At 42.5% G+C, this 14,485-nt stretch overlaps 1 protein-coding gene across 2 annotated transcripts in view; it reads left to right on the top strand.

Moving 5' to 3' along the window:
• The window catches only part of IFT81 (intraflagellar transport 81), a 51,642-nt gene that overhangs the window by 5,652 nt on the left and 31,505 nt on the right, over window positions 1-14,485 (top strand). For both annotated transcript variants that reach the window (XM_080985630.1, XM_080985631.1), the window contains exons 4-9: window positions 1,618-1,798; window positions 3,304-3,393; window positions 6,086-6,151; window positions 6,480-6,590; window positions 7,350-7,434; window positions 13,806-13,969. In XM_080985630.1, coding sequence (XP_080841756.1) covers window positions 1,618-1,798; window positions 3,304-3,393; window positions 6,086-6,151; window positions 6,480-6,590; window positions 7,350-7,434; window positions 13,806-13,969 — 697 coding nt within the window. The remainder of the gene's footprint in view (window positions 1-1,617; window positions 1,799-3,303; window positions 3,394-6,085; window positions 6,152-6,479; window positions 6,591-7,349; window positions 7,435-13,805; window positions 13,970-14,485) is intronic.

Genomic DNA, 14,485 nt, shown 5'->3' with positions numbered 1-14,485 from the left:
AGAGCTGAGTGGGGGGGTGCTCGTGTAATCTCACTGTATACAAGTTGTGCAAGTGACAATAAAGTATTTCAATTTCAGTTTCAATCTTCTCCTGAGAAAGCCACTGCCTGTTAGAATAGACAGTACTGGGCAAGGTGGATGAATAACAGGGCCTAATGTAAGATAGCTTCCTATGTGCTCTCATACAGAAAGGCCACACTTCTGTGTGTCTGCTGAGTCACTGCTTTAGCATGACTCTTTAATGGAAGGAGGCCAGCCCAGAGCAGCAACTTGTGCAGAGAGGCATCAGCCTGCTTTAAAGGCAGAAAATTCTATTGCATCTTTGCTCTCACAGTGATTGAATTATCCAGAGCAGTGACTCATGCAGAGACACAGCAGGCAGCCACAACCATGGGCCTGTATTTCAAGGATGACTAGAGTTCAGGCTTGTTGGATCTATTTTGTCTTTTACTGGAAGCCTAAGATCTAGCAACTACTAGAGTCAGATGGGAAAGATTCACAGTTAGTACTGAAGAACTGGCTTCTTCTGAGCACATTCTGAGCTTAGGAACATGTTTTCAGTACCAGAACTGAGTTCATGCTCCTTTCACACAAAAGCACACTTCTGGCTATCCCAAGCTTTCTTAATTCAAGCAATATAATTTAGGGCAGTGGGGTGAGTCATTTTGCGCTGCTTTGTTAAATTATTGGCATGAGTTTCTGACTCCCAATCTGTTGCAAATTGCTCTGAGATCTAGCAGATGATCACATTCTGCCTTCTGGTGTACTTGGGACTTGGGCCTTTTTTTGTTTCCCTCACAGCTTGGGAATGATTCAGTTAAGAGAAAGATCTGTGATCTACATTGTCCCTTGACTATGCAGGGTACTCAGTGGCTGTAGGGAAACCACTGTCTTTCAGCTTATCTCTCACAAACACAATCTTTAAATTGAATGTCAGGAGCCACAGCGCTCTGGTGACTCTGTTGCATGCCTGGCAAAAGTAAACACAGCTGGTCTGGAAGTGACGTGGTACCCACGTCCATTCACAGCTGGGTTCAAAAGCTCCAGTCGAGATGAGGGGCTGGGGAGAAGTGACATCAGCCATGTAAAAGGCCCACAGAGGCAAGCACTGTCGTCCAAATGCTTGTTTTGACCTTCTGACGTCTTAAATGATTGGGGGGCAGAATACCTGAAGTACCCACCTGCTTTCTTAGGTAAACAAATGAGGAACTGTTTTATATCCCCCTCCCCAATCACTTAGGCAAGATAGGTGAGCATATGACTCAGGGTCTTTTGGGTTATGGTGACAAGACTGTGGAGCAACCTCCTTGGTCAATTTTTGCCTTTCGGTTGCAGCTGTGGAATATTATCACATTGATGCTGCTTTTTTTAATGTGGTTTATCTTTTGGGGGGGCAGGATTCTTTTGTTTCCAGTGCTGTTGCTGTTTTTTATTTGCCTATATTTGCAGGTTGTAAAATGCTTTGAACATTATAAAAAGAGCCAAGTAAATGTTTAGTATTAATTCTTCATCTTCTACTAAGCACTCAAGGGTGGGGTGGGGGGCTGCTGCTTATGTTTGCTTCAGACTTCTTTTCTCTCAGTAGAGCTTGATGTCACTGTTATTGTTATTATTCAGGAGTACGTTCCGCCAGGGTTTAGTCATTGGAAGTAAGCCTGTCATTCATCCTGTCTTGCACTGGCTGCTTCAACGGACAAATGAGCTGAAGAAAAGAGCCTATCTTGCACGGTTCCTAATCAAAGTAGACGTGCCAGCAGAGTTCCTTCAGGATGATGCTGTGTCAGATACCAATAGACAGGTAGCATTTGCAACACATTTCTTATCCAGATTGTATTTCTGTAGTAATGTTAGTTAAAACCGTGGCAGGTTTCCTTGAATGGGTGTAAACCTTATATGCACTGGGAGAATCATGCAAAAAGCATATTAATGAAAGCCTTTAAGGCTGGTCAAATACAGAAAGCCAGGATAACCTGTATATAATCTGGAATGGTTTAATTATGAAGTGCTCGAAGGCATCTGCTTAGATGAGAGAGCAGCTAGTAAGCCTCTCTCATGGGATGCTGCCTTCCATCCCCAAATGCTACATGAGGCATTTGCTGCTCTCAAGAGGGGTCAGTGAGCTTTGGTTGTCCCCAGATCACGGAAGCTTCACCTGTATAGTGTGTTGGTGGGTAGAAAGTTTGGAAAACGGCAGGAGAAATAGTGTATGGCTTTGGTGTTTCCTCAAGTGTGTGCGCATACCAGGTAAAGCAGGAAAAATTGCTCTTGCCTTGCATGGAAGTTAAAGCAAACATTTTCCCCACATTGATAATATCCGATTGTAAAATTAAAACTAAACAAACACTGCCTTTAGAGCAGGGAATGCAGCTTGTATATTTATTCAGTGTGTGCCACTCCTAATTTGTATAAAGATATAGCTCCACAGTTTCCATTATGTAAAATGTTTCCAATAATCCACTGGCTTCTCCAAAATAGAAACTATAATAATACACCACACTTAAAACAATATGCGAGGGTTTTTTAAACGCTGCTAAAAATGAAGAGATTTTGCTGATAATATTTGGTTATTTATTTGTGTAATATTTTATGTTATGACCTGAGATAAATTATTTAAGCTACATATCATTACAAATTTTGTGTGTGTGTCTTCATTTTCTGCTAGAGTTTCTTACATACAGAACAAACATGGCTTCACACAATTTCTAGGCCCAGAATTAAGCTACATTAATTCTGATGGTTATGACCTGCCCACTGGTCTGCTCACCTGAAGTTAGAGGAAGGACCTTTTGATCACTGTGAATGTACATTATTTCATTTTTTCAGTAAAAGCTCAGTCTAGGGAATCTGCCCAGGGGCACCAATGAGAACCTTAGCAGGCCCTGGGTTAGCAACTCCTGTTATAATTTAATGAACTCTTGACACTGCACTGTTAACATCAATCCTTAGTCTTCCTAGAAAGAATTTTATGGGGCAAAATGTGCAGTTACCTTCTAGGAGATTTCTGTGAATGAACGTGTGATGTGGTCACCTTGTGTATTTTTCCTGGTACTGAGGAACGCTCCCTGTTGTTATTAGACAGCAACATTATCAGAGACTATGTCTGTATAATCAGTATTGTGCGATTTCCACAATCAGGACATAGCGGACTTCTGTTGTTCAGAGCAGTTGTCCCTCTAATTTTGTGTTATACCATGTTCTCCCTAGTATTCTCTCAAAACTGAATGTGTGTCCACTGATGTGTGTGTGTCAGCTTAGCAAACCCTGAGTCATATCATTTGTTTTAGAAGTTTACTCTTTTTGCAGTATGAAGAGCTGGTGGAAGCATTCAAAAACCTACATAAAGAATGTGAACAGCTGAAGACATCTGGTTTCTCAACTGCAGAAATACGAAGGGTAACAAAGAGGGAGACATTGCAGATACTGTATATTTTTAGCTGTGCTTTTGATTTTTAGATCAACTATTGTAGCAGCCACTATTTTGATTAAATTGATTGTACTGATCTTTTAGCATGGCACCCTGTGCTTTGGAATTCCCTGTTTGTTACCATTAGGCAGACACACTCACTATATTATTTAAACACCTGATGAAAACTTTTTTTGTTTCAAAAGCCTATCCAGACACATAACTTAGCCTTTGTTTTTGAATTTTGTTGATTTTATCTGGGTATTATTGACAATTCTTTTGATTAAATGGCCTATTATACATTTTCTAAATAAAATTAATGCATAATTTAGCCTTGCAAGTATGTCTACAAATGTTGCTACCTGCAGAAGAGGGTGACTGATTTTTTTCTTCTTCTTGACTATTTTGTGGCTGTCTCTCAAAGCAGGTAATAATAATAATAATAATAATAATAATAATAATAATATTTTATTTATACCCCGCCCTCCCCAGCCAAGGCCGGGCTCAGAGCGCCTTACAAGCAATAATAAAAACAAGAAGAATGATTACAACTTAAAAACAAAAATAAAATACAACATTAAAATAATGGAACATTAAAATATTAAAATGTAGCCTCATTGCAGGAGGAGAAGGAAAGGAAAAAAGAAAGAGAGGGAGGGAGGGAATCAAATTGGCTCCAAGCCAAAGGCCAGGCGGAACAACTCTGTCTTACAAGCCCTGCGGAAAGAAATCAGATCCTGCAGGGCCCTGGTCTCATGAGGCAGAGCGTTCCACCAGGCCGGAGCCAGAGTTGAAAAGGCCCTGGCTCTGGTTGAAGCCAATCTAACTTCCTTAGGGCCTGGGACCACTAGGGTGTTGTTATTTATGGACCTTGAGGCTCTCCGTGGGGCATACCGGGAGAGGCGGTCCCATAGGTACGAGGGTCCTAGGCCGTGAAGGGCTTTAAAGGTCAAAAGCAGCACCTTAAATCTGACCCTGTACTCCACCGGGAGCCAGTGCAGCTTGAAAAGCACTGGGTAAATATGCTCCCATGGCAAAGACCCCGTGAGGAGCCTCACTGCAGCATTCTGTACCCGCTGGAGTTTCTGGGACAGCTTCAAGGGCAGCCCCGCGTAGAGCGAATTACAGTAGTCAAGCCTGGAGATGACCGTCGCATGGATCACTGTGGCCAGGTCGGGGCGGGAAAGGTAAGGGACCAACTGCTTGATGCGGCGAAGGTGGAAAAATGTCGCCTTGGCTGTTGCTGTAACTTGCGCCTCCATGGAAAGGGAGGCGTCAAGGATTACACCCAAACTCTTAACGGAAGGCAATGGCACTAATTGGGCCCCCGCAAGAGAAGGGAGTTGGTCTCTCATCCCCATGCCATCCCGACCTAGCCATAGGACCTCTGTCTTCGAAGGATTTAGTTTCAATCGGCTCCCACGAAACCATCCAGCCACAGCTTCCAAGCATCTGGTCAGTGTGTTCAGGGCCGAGTCGGTGTGGCCATCCATCAGCAGATAGAGCTGAGTGTCATCAGCATATTGGTGACAGCCCAGCCCAAAGCTCCGGATAATCTGGGCAAGGGGGCGCATAAAGATGTTAAAAAGCATCGGGGAGAGAATTGCGCCCTGCGGCACTCCACACACCAAGGAGTGGCGCGATGACATTTCCCTCCCTAGTGCCACCCTCTGTCCCCGACCAGAGATAAAAGAGCACAACCAGTTACGGGCTATGCCCTGTATCCCCATGTCTGCGAGGCGGTGGTCCAGAAGATCATGATCGACCATGTCAAAGGCTGCTGACAAATCTAAAAGGATCAGCAGTCCTGACCCGCCTCGATCCAGTTGTCTACGGATATCATCTGTTAGGGCAACCAGAGCCGTCTCCGTCCCAAAACCAGGACGGAAACCGGACTGAAATGGATCTAATGCCGATGTTTCCTCCAGAAACATACCATGCTGTTCAGCAACTGCTCTCTCAATTACCTTACCCAGGTATGGAAGATTTGAAACTGGGCGGTAATTGAATAGGTCTAAGGGATCTAATGAAGTTTTCTTTAAGAGTGAGACTCAGTAAAATATAACTGATACAGCAGTTGTCACTTGTCTTTCTCCCATTAGGGCTTACTACTAAGAGCATTTCTTAAGTCTTCCCTGTCACAGGTAGCTCATTCAAAAGTTTCAGCTACTTTTCACATAAACTGCTAACCTAGCCTCGTCTAACCCCCTGTAAATGCTCTTGAAAAACATCATTTGAAAGGCAATATATACATTGATTAATAAATAAAATGTAGTTAACCAGAAAAACATCCAAAGGGACATAGTTACCTTATGTTCAAAGCAAATTTTATTTCTAGCCCATCTGCCCACTCATAACTTTGTCACTTTATCTGCCCCAAAAGACATTGGTTTTTTTTTAAGGGTATTGAGATTCTATGTGTTGAATGACTTGAGGCAGTTTGATCTTTTTTCTTCTTTGAAGCACTAACAAATTCTATAGGATCTGAAGAGTACCTCTTTGAATATGTTGATTTGACTTTGATTAACCTGTACAAAACTAAGAGGTAATATAATTAAAATCCTGAGCATAAGTGATTCAGTTACATGAATATTATGATAGAGTCTTCTCTTAGTTCCAGGCGTGTAGAAAAATAACTGATTCTGGTGTGTGTCATATTTTTTCTGTGTTGACGCTTTCTAGGATATCACTGCTATGGAAGAGGAGAAGGATCAGCTGATGAAGAGAGTAGAGCGTCTTAAGAAGCGGGTAAGTGAGAGAAGCAAAGCTGTGGCATTTGGATGTCATCATCCTTGGCTTGCAAGTTGGACTGGGGAATGCAAACAAGGATTAAGACTAACATGTTGCACGCCTTGGGAAGGAATCAAATGGCTAACCGGAGGAAAGAGAATCTTCCCCTCAGGCAGCAGTCCAAAACATTTAAAGGCCTTGCTTGAGTCCAACACTTAAGTGTGAGCTCCAAGAAGTGTTGCGTATGGGGAGGAAGTGTGGTGTGAATCTGTGAGACACCTGATCACCCTAATTGATTTCTCAGCTATGTAGCAGTTAACTTGCTTTGCTTATCCTTTTACCGTAGGTGGAGACAGTGCAGAATCATCAGCGGATGCTTGAAATGGCAAGGCAGCTCCGAGTGGAGAAGGAGAGGGAGGAATCTCTCTCCCAGCAGAAGCAAGAACAGAAAAATCAGGTATCTGTGCAAAAGCATGCCACTTAAATTAAGGGTGTTTTTCCCAATAAAATAAAACCTAACTGATTTTTGTAAATAAAATTGCATTTGGCTTTTTTTAAAAAATGCCAGTATTGTCATTGGATGATGACACTCCTCGTTTACAGAAGTTTAAAATCTAGTCTTGGTATGAATTTCTATTTAGATTATGGATAAATTGGGGGTGTCATGGCTGTAAATCCATGTATGCTTCTGGATACCAGATGCTGGGGACAAAAATCAGGGAAGGTTATTGCTTTGATGTCACTGCTTGTGAACTTCCAGAGGTATCTAGCTGGTCATAGTTTGAAAACAGAATTCTGGGCTAGATGGACAAGTTTCTAAAATGGTCTTCAAAATTTAACTCTTTGGTGCAGTGACAATTGGAATGTGATACATTCATCTGATGGTGGTGTGGTCATCTGTTGGCCTTTCCAATAGACATTTCTGCATGATTGGCCAATGTGGGCCAAAGGTTTACCAGGTCCACCAAGCAATTCCTGCTCTTGGTTTGCTCAATGGTACAGCTGGTTGTAGCACTGTCTTGCCAGATCTGCCATCATAATGCTTTCTAATTACTTCCTTTTAAAGACTGAGGGAAGGAGTATATTGTGTGCATTCCCAGCCTATTCAGTAGGGTTTGCATAGATGTTTCCTCCCTTTTTGCAAATTGCTATTGTGTATTTTTGTGTACGTTTCCAAAGATTAAGCTTATTAATAGACCTGTGCATATTTTCTAAGCTTTTTCATGCAGAGCAGAGGCTGCAAAGAGTCCAACTCCAGCTAAAGGATATGCGTCATGCAGCAGTGGATTCAAAGCCAGAAAGTAAGTAGGAGTTCTAAAATGTTTTTTCCCCTCCTTGTCTACTGCCAAAAACCTAGGATGGACTTTTTAAAAGTCAAGAAAGATAAAATTTATACCCTCCTGAGTTTACATTTTCATATTAAAGGTTTGGCTTGATGTAAGTGTACAGATTTTTGAAGATCTGAATATTGCAGATAAGATCTGAACATGACTATATTCATGACTGATGAGCTTTTCATTGCTGCTGCTGCTGCTGCTGCTGCTGCTAATAATTTTATACTAACCTTTTGATCCTCACTTTATAAATGAAGCCAAAATGTGGGCAACTATATCTGTCGCCCTGTTCAGGGAAGTTTTTAATGTGTGACATTTTAATGTATTTTTAATCTTTGTTGGAAGCCGCCCAGAGTGGCTGGGGAGACCCAGCCAGATGTGCGGGGTACTACTACTACTACTACTACTAATAATAATAATAATAATAAATATGTTGGCTCTGGTCTCTTCTTTGATGTAAGGACCTGTCTTTCCAGAGTGGCAAAACCATAGTAGTGCCATGTACTTTGATGGCTCTGCTATAGAGGGAGGGATGGGACAACAGGGGCCTCTCCATTGGCATTGTCAACTGCCTCTTGATTCCTCCCCTACCCAAACTGTTTCTGTTTAAGTCAGTCATTAATAAGGACTTTGTAATTTTAAGGATCAGTGCATGAGATTGCTTGTTTTTCCTCCTCCGTCCCCATACATTTTCCCTTTTATGTCATGTGTTTTAAAATGTTAACTTGTGGGCTGTAACTTTCTTGTATCTATTATTGTTTTAATTGCTCTTATGTAAGTTGCTCTGGGAACATTTTCAATGGAGGGGCAGTGGAATACTTCCAGTAAAATAAGTAACTGAATTGTAATAAGCAGCTAGAAAATACCAGATATAATCTCTGGCATTATAAGGGATGGTGAGACTTTTGTATTTTATTGATACACTGTATACACTTATTTTATTGATACTGTATACACTTATCTTCTGTTAACTCCCAGAAGCATAGCTGTCAACCTTCCCTTTTTTTTGCGGGAAATTCCCTTATTTCAGCACTGTTTCCCGCTGCTTCCCACTGCTCTCCCGGATTGTTAGATATCCCGTAGACTGTCCCCGGGACAGGTGAGGCTGCTGATCCCTTATTTTCAAATCTGAAAGTTGACAGCTATGCCCAGAAGGACCCTATTCTGTAATAATACAATGCACTGGTGCCTTGTAGAGCCACTGTGAAGCACTGAAGAAGATGTAATGGAGCCAGAACTTCCCACTATTTCTCCTGGCCAACAAGGCCCTTGAGGTGTAGGGAGGCCAGTGTAAGAGAATACATTTGGTTTTTTGAATGAGTGGGTGCCAAAGTGTATTGTGCAGGATACAATTTATGTTTAAGGCTAGTTGGTCCTGCAGGTAGGACTTCAGTTTCAATCAACAAGCCCTCTTTGACCACAGCTATACCAGACTGCCTGCTTATCCTTATCAATGTCTGTCTGAGAGTTGAAGATTTAATATTTTCATCCTCAACTAATTCTGCTCACTTTCCCTCTTCTCTATCGGATTATGGTATTTTTTTATGCAGGAGCAAGAGGAGGACACTCTGTTTGCTCTTGACTGAGCACTCACATTAAAATGCCATGTAAATTCCTAGCCAGTACCACTTTGATCACATTTTTGCTGTTTCATAGTAAGCGAGAGAGAGGTTTATTTTAAGGAAAAGCTTTAAGTCCTAGTTTTCAGGCACTCCTCCTGATGACATCAGTGTGCAATTAATAAGAGAAGCCTAAAGCCCTGCCAGAACATTCTGCCATTAAGAGTTATTAGTAGCTTTTAAAAAACAAAAAACAAAACCCAACAACTTCAAGTACATCAGCTGAAAGATGACGTATTGTACGATTTTAAAAGTTAAGTACTGAGTGCCATCTGTTCCTCCTCGGTTTATATGAGGCCTGCCATCCTCTGCATAGTTTCTCAACTGTAAGTTGTGCTGAGATAAATGGGTCTTTCCTGCAAGTAATTGATGATAAAAATGTACTGTCATTAAGTTGAATACCAGTTGGTTATGATCCACCTAAAGTTAAGCCTTTTAAGCTGTCATTGACTTCTGAATGCTGTGAGGTGGTTTCTGGTTAGTGTGACTGGCCTGCTGTCGAGGCCCTGATCTCACAGTGGAGTGGTGAGAGAGAACGAGCCACACACATGACTGCTCTTAAATGATTGCTGCCAGGCATTGTGGAGTCCAAATGGCAATCTTGTTTTTCTGGGGGAGCTCCGGGCAATGAAACAGGCAGGAGGACAGCTGGAGTAAAACCTGGTGTAAGTCTCAGGGTAGCAACAACTGAACACAAGTGAGAACACGACCATATAGTGTTGATGGCAGCAAAGACAACTTACTTCTTGGTCATTGAAGAAGTGTAGCATGCAGGAAAGGGTCAACTCCTCATGGAGGTATAGTCGGCACTGACTGATAGATCAGGTAGTGGTGGCCAGCTGAAAGGGGAGGGAATCTCCCACCAATTGTCAGCCTTGACTCTACCTCTAGTGAGACTTGGAATCCCACCTTTGCCTCCTGGCATGCAGTTCTGCCTAAGTTCCATTTGAAATTAAAGACCTTTCAGTGCATTTCATACATTTTGGATTGCCCCCCCCCCCCCCGAGCTATGTTGTTACTCCTTTACTGCTAACTTAGTGACGTGCTGTTCTTGGCAGTAGGGTTTGCGCACAAATTAAAAACACTGCTAGACTCTGAATCTCAGAAGACAAGTGTGTCTTGAGCTCTGCTGCTTGCAATTTTGTTTGAAGATATGCATTTAGCCCGTGTATTGGGAAAGCCGCTGAAATTTCTAGCTGGGGCAAGTTGATTAGTCAGGTCTAGTCAGGTAAGTTTTCTATTTCCCCATGTCTGAACAAGCCACTAATTCACTCTTCCGGAACCTCTCTTATAACCATAAAAAATTTGAACGGAAAACATGATGAATCACTATTAACAGCTTTTCACATATGTCACTGGCAAAAATGGAACTCAAATAAGCTTAAGGCCCTGAGCCAAGCACACTATACAGCTTTCGTGCATAAAGAGTCTAAAAGAAAATGTTTTTTTAGAAAAATAAAAAGCTTCTGAAGTGGATAATGGAAAGACCTAAAGTGCTCTCTATTATTTTCCCTTTGGCTTGAGAGTTTGTGAAAGGCAATGTTTTCAGAAAAAGTTCAATTAAGCTGCCAAAATGAGAGAGAGAGAAAAAGAACTAGGTAATTCCTTTCCCTATGTGACTAATTCCACAGAGTTTGAGAACATTTTACTCTATGTGAAACATCCAAAGTAGGCTAGGCATCTGTTGTTCTTTGTGTGCACTTAACCAGTTAGTTTTCACGTTTTACCTTGTGTCTCTGGTTTCTGGCATCAGTGGGAGCTTTAGAATAACCTTCTTCAACCTGGTACCCTCTGGATGTTTTGGACAACTCCCTTGAGCCCCAGTTGTAATCCAAAATGTCCAGAGGGTACCAGGTTGAAAAAGGCTGCTTCAGAGCAGACATATCAGTGTTTACTTTAGAAGCCTTTTTTAAAAAAGAGATGTTTCTAATAGTATGTTGTATATATTCTGCACTCTAATATCTGTTGGAGAGATCTGTTGTAACCATATCTCATGTTTTCCTTATATGAAAGTTACAAATGCCTTTTTTAAAATTCATTCATCTCCCCACCTTCATTACATTTATATTCACTTTTCTATTTGAAATCATATCATCATTAAAATACTGAAAGGCTAAAACACAGCAGCTATGAACCAATTCAGCATAAAAGGAAACAATATTTAAAACAATGACCAGGAGTTACAATTAATCCACCAACAGCTATCGAAAGGAATGCTAATAAAATTGATGTCTTTCGCTTGCTGGAAAAGATTGAGCTAAGCAAACATCACTTGGAAGCATATTCCATAAACTTAATGCCACAAAAGAGAATGCCGTGTGTGTGTGTGTGTGTGTGTGTGTTTTCACTTGGCAAGTTAACACTTTCCCCCTGCCTGTGAAAGCGCACCTTTAACCAGCTTTAAAACAGGAAATTTGCAAAAGACCACTGCTTTAAGGCAAGCTCCTTTTATATTTATTGTTCAAAATATATTTTGGAAAGTTGCTTGTTCTCTATGCATTTGGACACCTCTTAAGATATTGTAACCAAATTTCGCCTGCTTGTTCCTGAGATCAAGGAGCAGGGTTTTCTTTTCTATGTTTGGATACAATTGGATGCCATTTTGAATTCAAGATGGCAGCCTGAACCTTCAAAAATGGGCTGATGTTGGGGGTTCTTAACATTCCTGAACAATCCTGGGTACACAGCTGCTAGTTTAAAATATTTCTGTGCTGCCCTTCTGTTTACCAAAACTCCCATGTGGTCTGACCAGCATCATCAAAACAATATCATGTCTGTTTTTAGAAGCAGAGAACAGTCTGTGCTCAAATTGAGAATCATATTTAGAATATTCCTAACATAGAAAAGAATACCAATTGGATATTCCAGAACTTAGGCATCCAATAAGCTTAAGATCAGAGCATGAATGAGGGAGATTGTACATTGAGCTATCGGAGTATAGTATTCCCAGGAATGACACCAATTTCAATTTAATGAACTTTCGCATGAGAGTCTGTATGTGACAGCCCAATTTGTAGCCTGATTCTCAAGATCTTCCATCCACGCAAGCCTGGGTGATGTTAGAGGAACTTGAGTTGTCAGTTGTCAGAGCTCCCATCCCAAATGCTATGACAGAGGCTGTTATGTGCAAGTAAGAAAGCTTTATTCAAGGGCTTACAATGATACAGGTCAGGTTACAGGTACATATGTAGTTAGGGAGTTCGAGAACAGCAGCAGGAGTCCAAGAATGGACAAGCAGCCATGGCCCTCCACCAGCTTTTAAAAGTGAGAGGTGGTGCACTCATGAGATTCTCCCTATGAGAGTGGGGGCACTTGGAAGCAAGTGCTTTTGTGAGGGGCATGGGTCTATTTCCAACAATGAAGGTGGCTCCAAGTTCCTGGTGATGGGATAGAGGTCAGTCTCTCTGGCTGCTGCTGCTGCTCAGCTTCCCTCCCTTGCTAGTCCTCCCGTGCTGCAAGGGAACCATCCCACTGTGTGGATGGGACAAGACAGGGAGCCAGCAAGGCTGCCTCTGTTTCCCCAGCTCTGAAGGCAAAGGAATGGGAGCCCTCTTAGGCTGTTCCCTGCGGACAGCATCCTCCTCCTGCTCACCTTCCTCACCTGTCACTCCCAGCCCCATGCCAGACGGTATTGAGGGGTTCGCAACAGCAGTGTGCCTTGAGGACCATACCTATACTCAGGATTGCCAGTGAACCTGAACATTGTAGCCCTGTTCTGAATAGATTCCTGGTAGGATTGCTCCAACCTTTTCCCTGTGACATGCCTGCTCCACCCCGTCTGCATTTCATACATTCAGCTTAGCCTTTGCATAGTGGTTTACACATAGAGAGGACCTACGTGACTGATGTATACACCGTAAAATCTTGGACATTCTCATGATAGTCCTTTTCTGCTGGATTTTGAGCTGGTGTGACGTACTTGATTAATGTATTACAGCATTTCTCAACTACAATGAGAAGGAGTGACCTACTGTTAAAACCTAAAACATAACCCTTCATACCACCCCTGCAAATATTAAGAAATTCATAACCAAATGACAAGGTGGCAAGAATTCAGGCCTGCCTGGAAGAGAGGATTTGTATAGCTTACTAAGTTATATGCTACTAGGTTGTGTTTTCATCCATAGACAGTGTAAATTGCAGCTCGGGAGACTCCTTGTTTGCAGCAGTGTTGCATCCTTTTCTGTTGCCTGGGACGTGCCTGGGCAGAGCACAGAGAGTCAATAGAACCTGCTGCTCCAGGCCAGCCAACGCTGCCAAGTGCATGCACACAGGGTGCAAAGGGCTCATGGAGCCCACACATCAGCTCAGCTCTGGCCACTGGAGCCCAGCAGGGCTGTGTTGTGCTCCTGCCTGCCTGTGCAGGGAGGAGCCTGGCCAGCCTATGTAGCACTTGTTGTGCAAATCCCCCCTAACACTAGCCAGAGGGCCAGGGGCACTGCAGCCAGGCCAGGCTGAGACCCAGAGACCCCCGCTTTCAGGCAGGATGGGATGGGGATCCTTGCATGGGGGCACCTAGCTCGCGCCCCCTAAAAATTGTGCGCCTGGGGCTATGGCACCCCTTCCTCCCACTATGCCCCTGCTTGTTTGTTGGTACAGAAATAAATGTATTTGACTGTTAAATAGTTTTGCTTAAACTACAGCTATTACAGCATTAGACCAAGCTGACCTTCTCATTACTTTAGGTATGTGTTGATATTGTTTGTTTTGGTTTTCCAGGTTTAATGAAGAGACTGGAAGAGGAGACAAAGTTCAATACATATTTGGTCTCTGAAAAATTTCCTAGAGAACTGGAAATAAAGAAACAGTCGCTGTACTTCTTGCAGAAAGTAGTTGCAGAGCCAGCAATGGGCCAGTCTGATCTCAACGAACTTGAAACCAAAGTATGTTGACAGGGAGAAAGTTCAGTTCCCATGTTTAAGGGCTCAAAAACATCTGACGAATTCATTTTAGAAGCAGCTATTTCTTTGTGCATCTTACTCGCTCCACTCTTCTGGTGGTTGGTCTATAACAGCGATGTCCAACTCCCAAGAGTCTGCGATCCAATCCCACTGTAAAAACACTGGCAGTGATCTACCCATTGGATTGACCAAAGTTGTTGAGCTTTGGGGGGGGGGGGGAGGAAGACTGGTATATAACATGGGACACCTGTTTGCACTCTGCTGGCTGCTGAGTGCACTTGGAACCCTGTTCACTGCAGGAGTTTCCACCATGAACATTTGAAGGTTATTGTGTCATAGTAGTTGTGGGGAGGGAAGTGTGTAAATAACCTGTATGGCATCTTTAATAAGAGGGCATTATAGTACTGCAAACAGATTATGTTTTGGGAGTGGGCTGAATGTAATTGAACCATAATGTAAAAATGTATGTGACCAGACTCAGCGTGCTTTCTGCTGGCC

Source organism: Podarcis pityusensis, assembly GCF_964106645.2.
Source record: "Podarcis pityusensis genome assembly, chromosome: 16".
Lineage (NCBI taxonomy): Eukaryota > Metazoa > Chordata > Lepidosauria > Squamata > Lacertidae > Podarcis > Podarcis pityusensis.
This window is presented reverse-complemented; position numbering and strand designations above follow the sequence as displayed.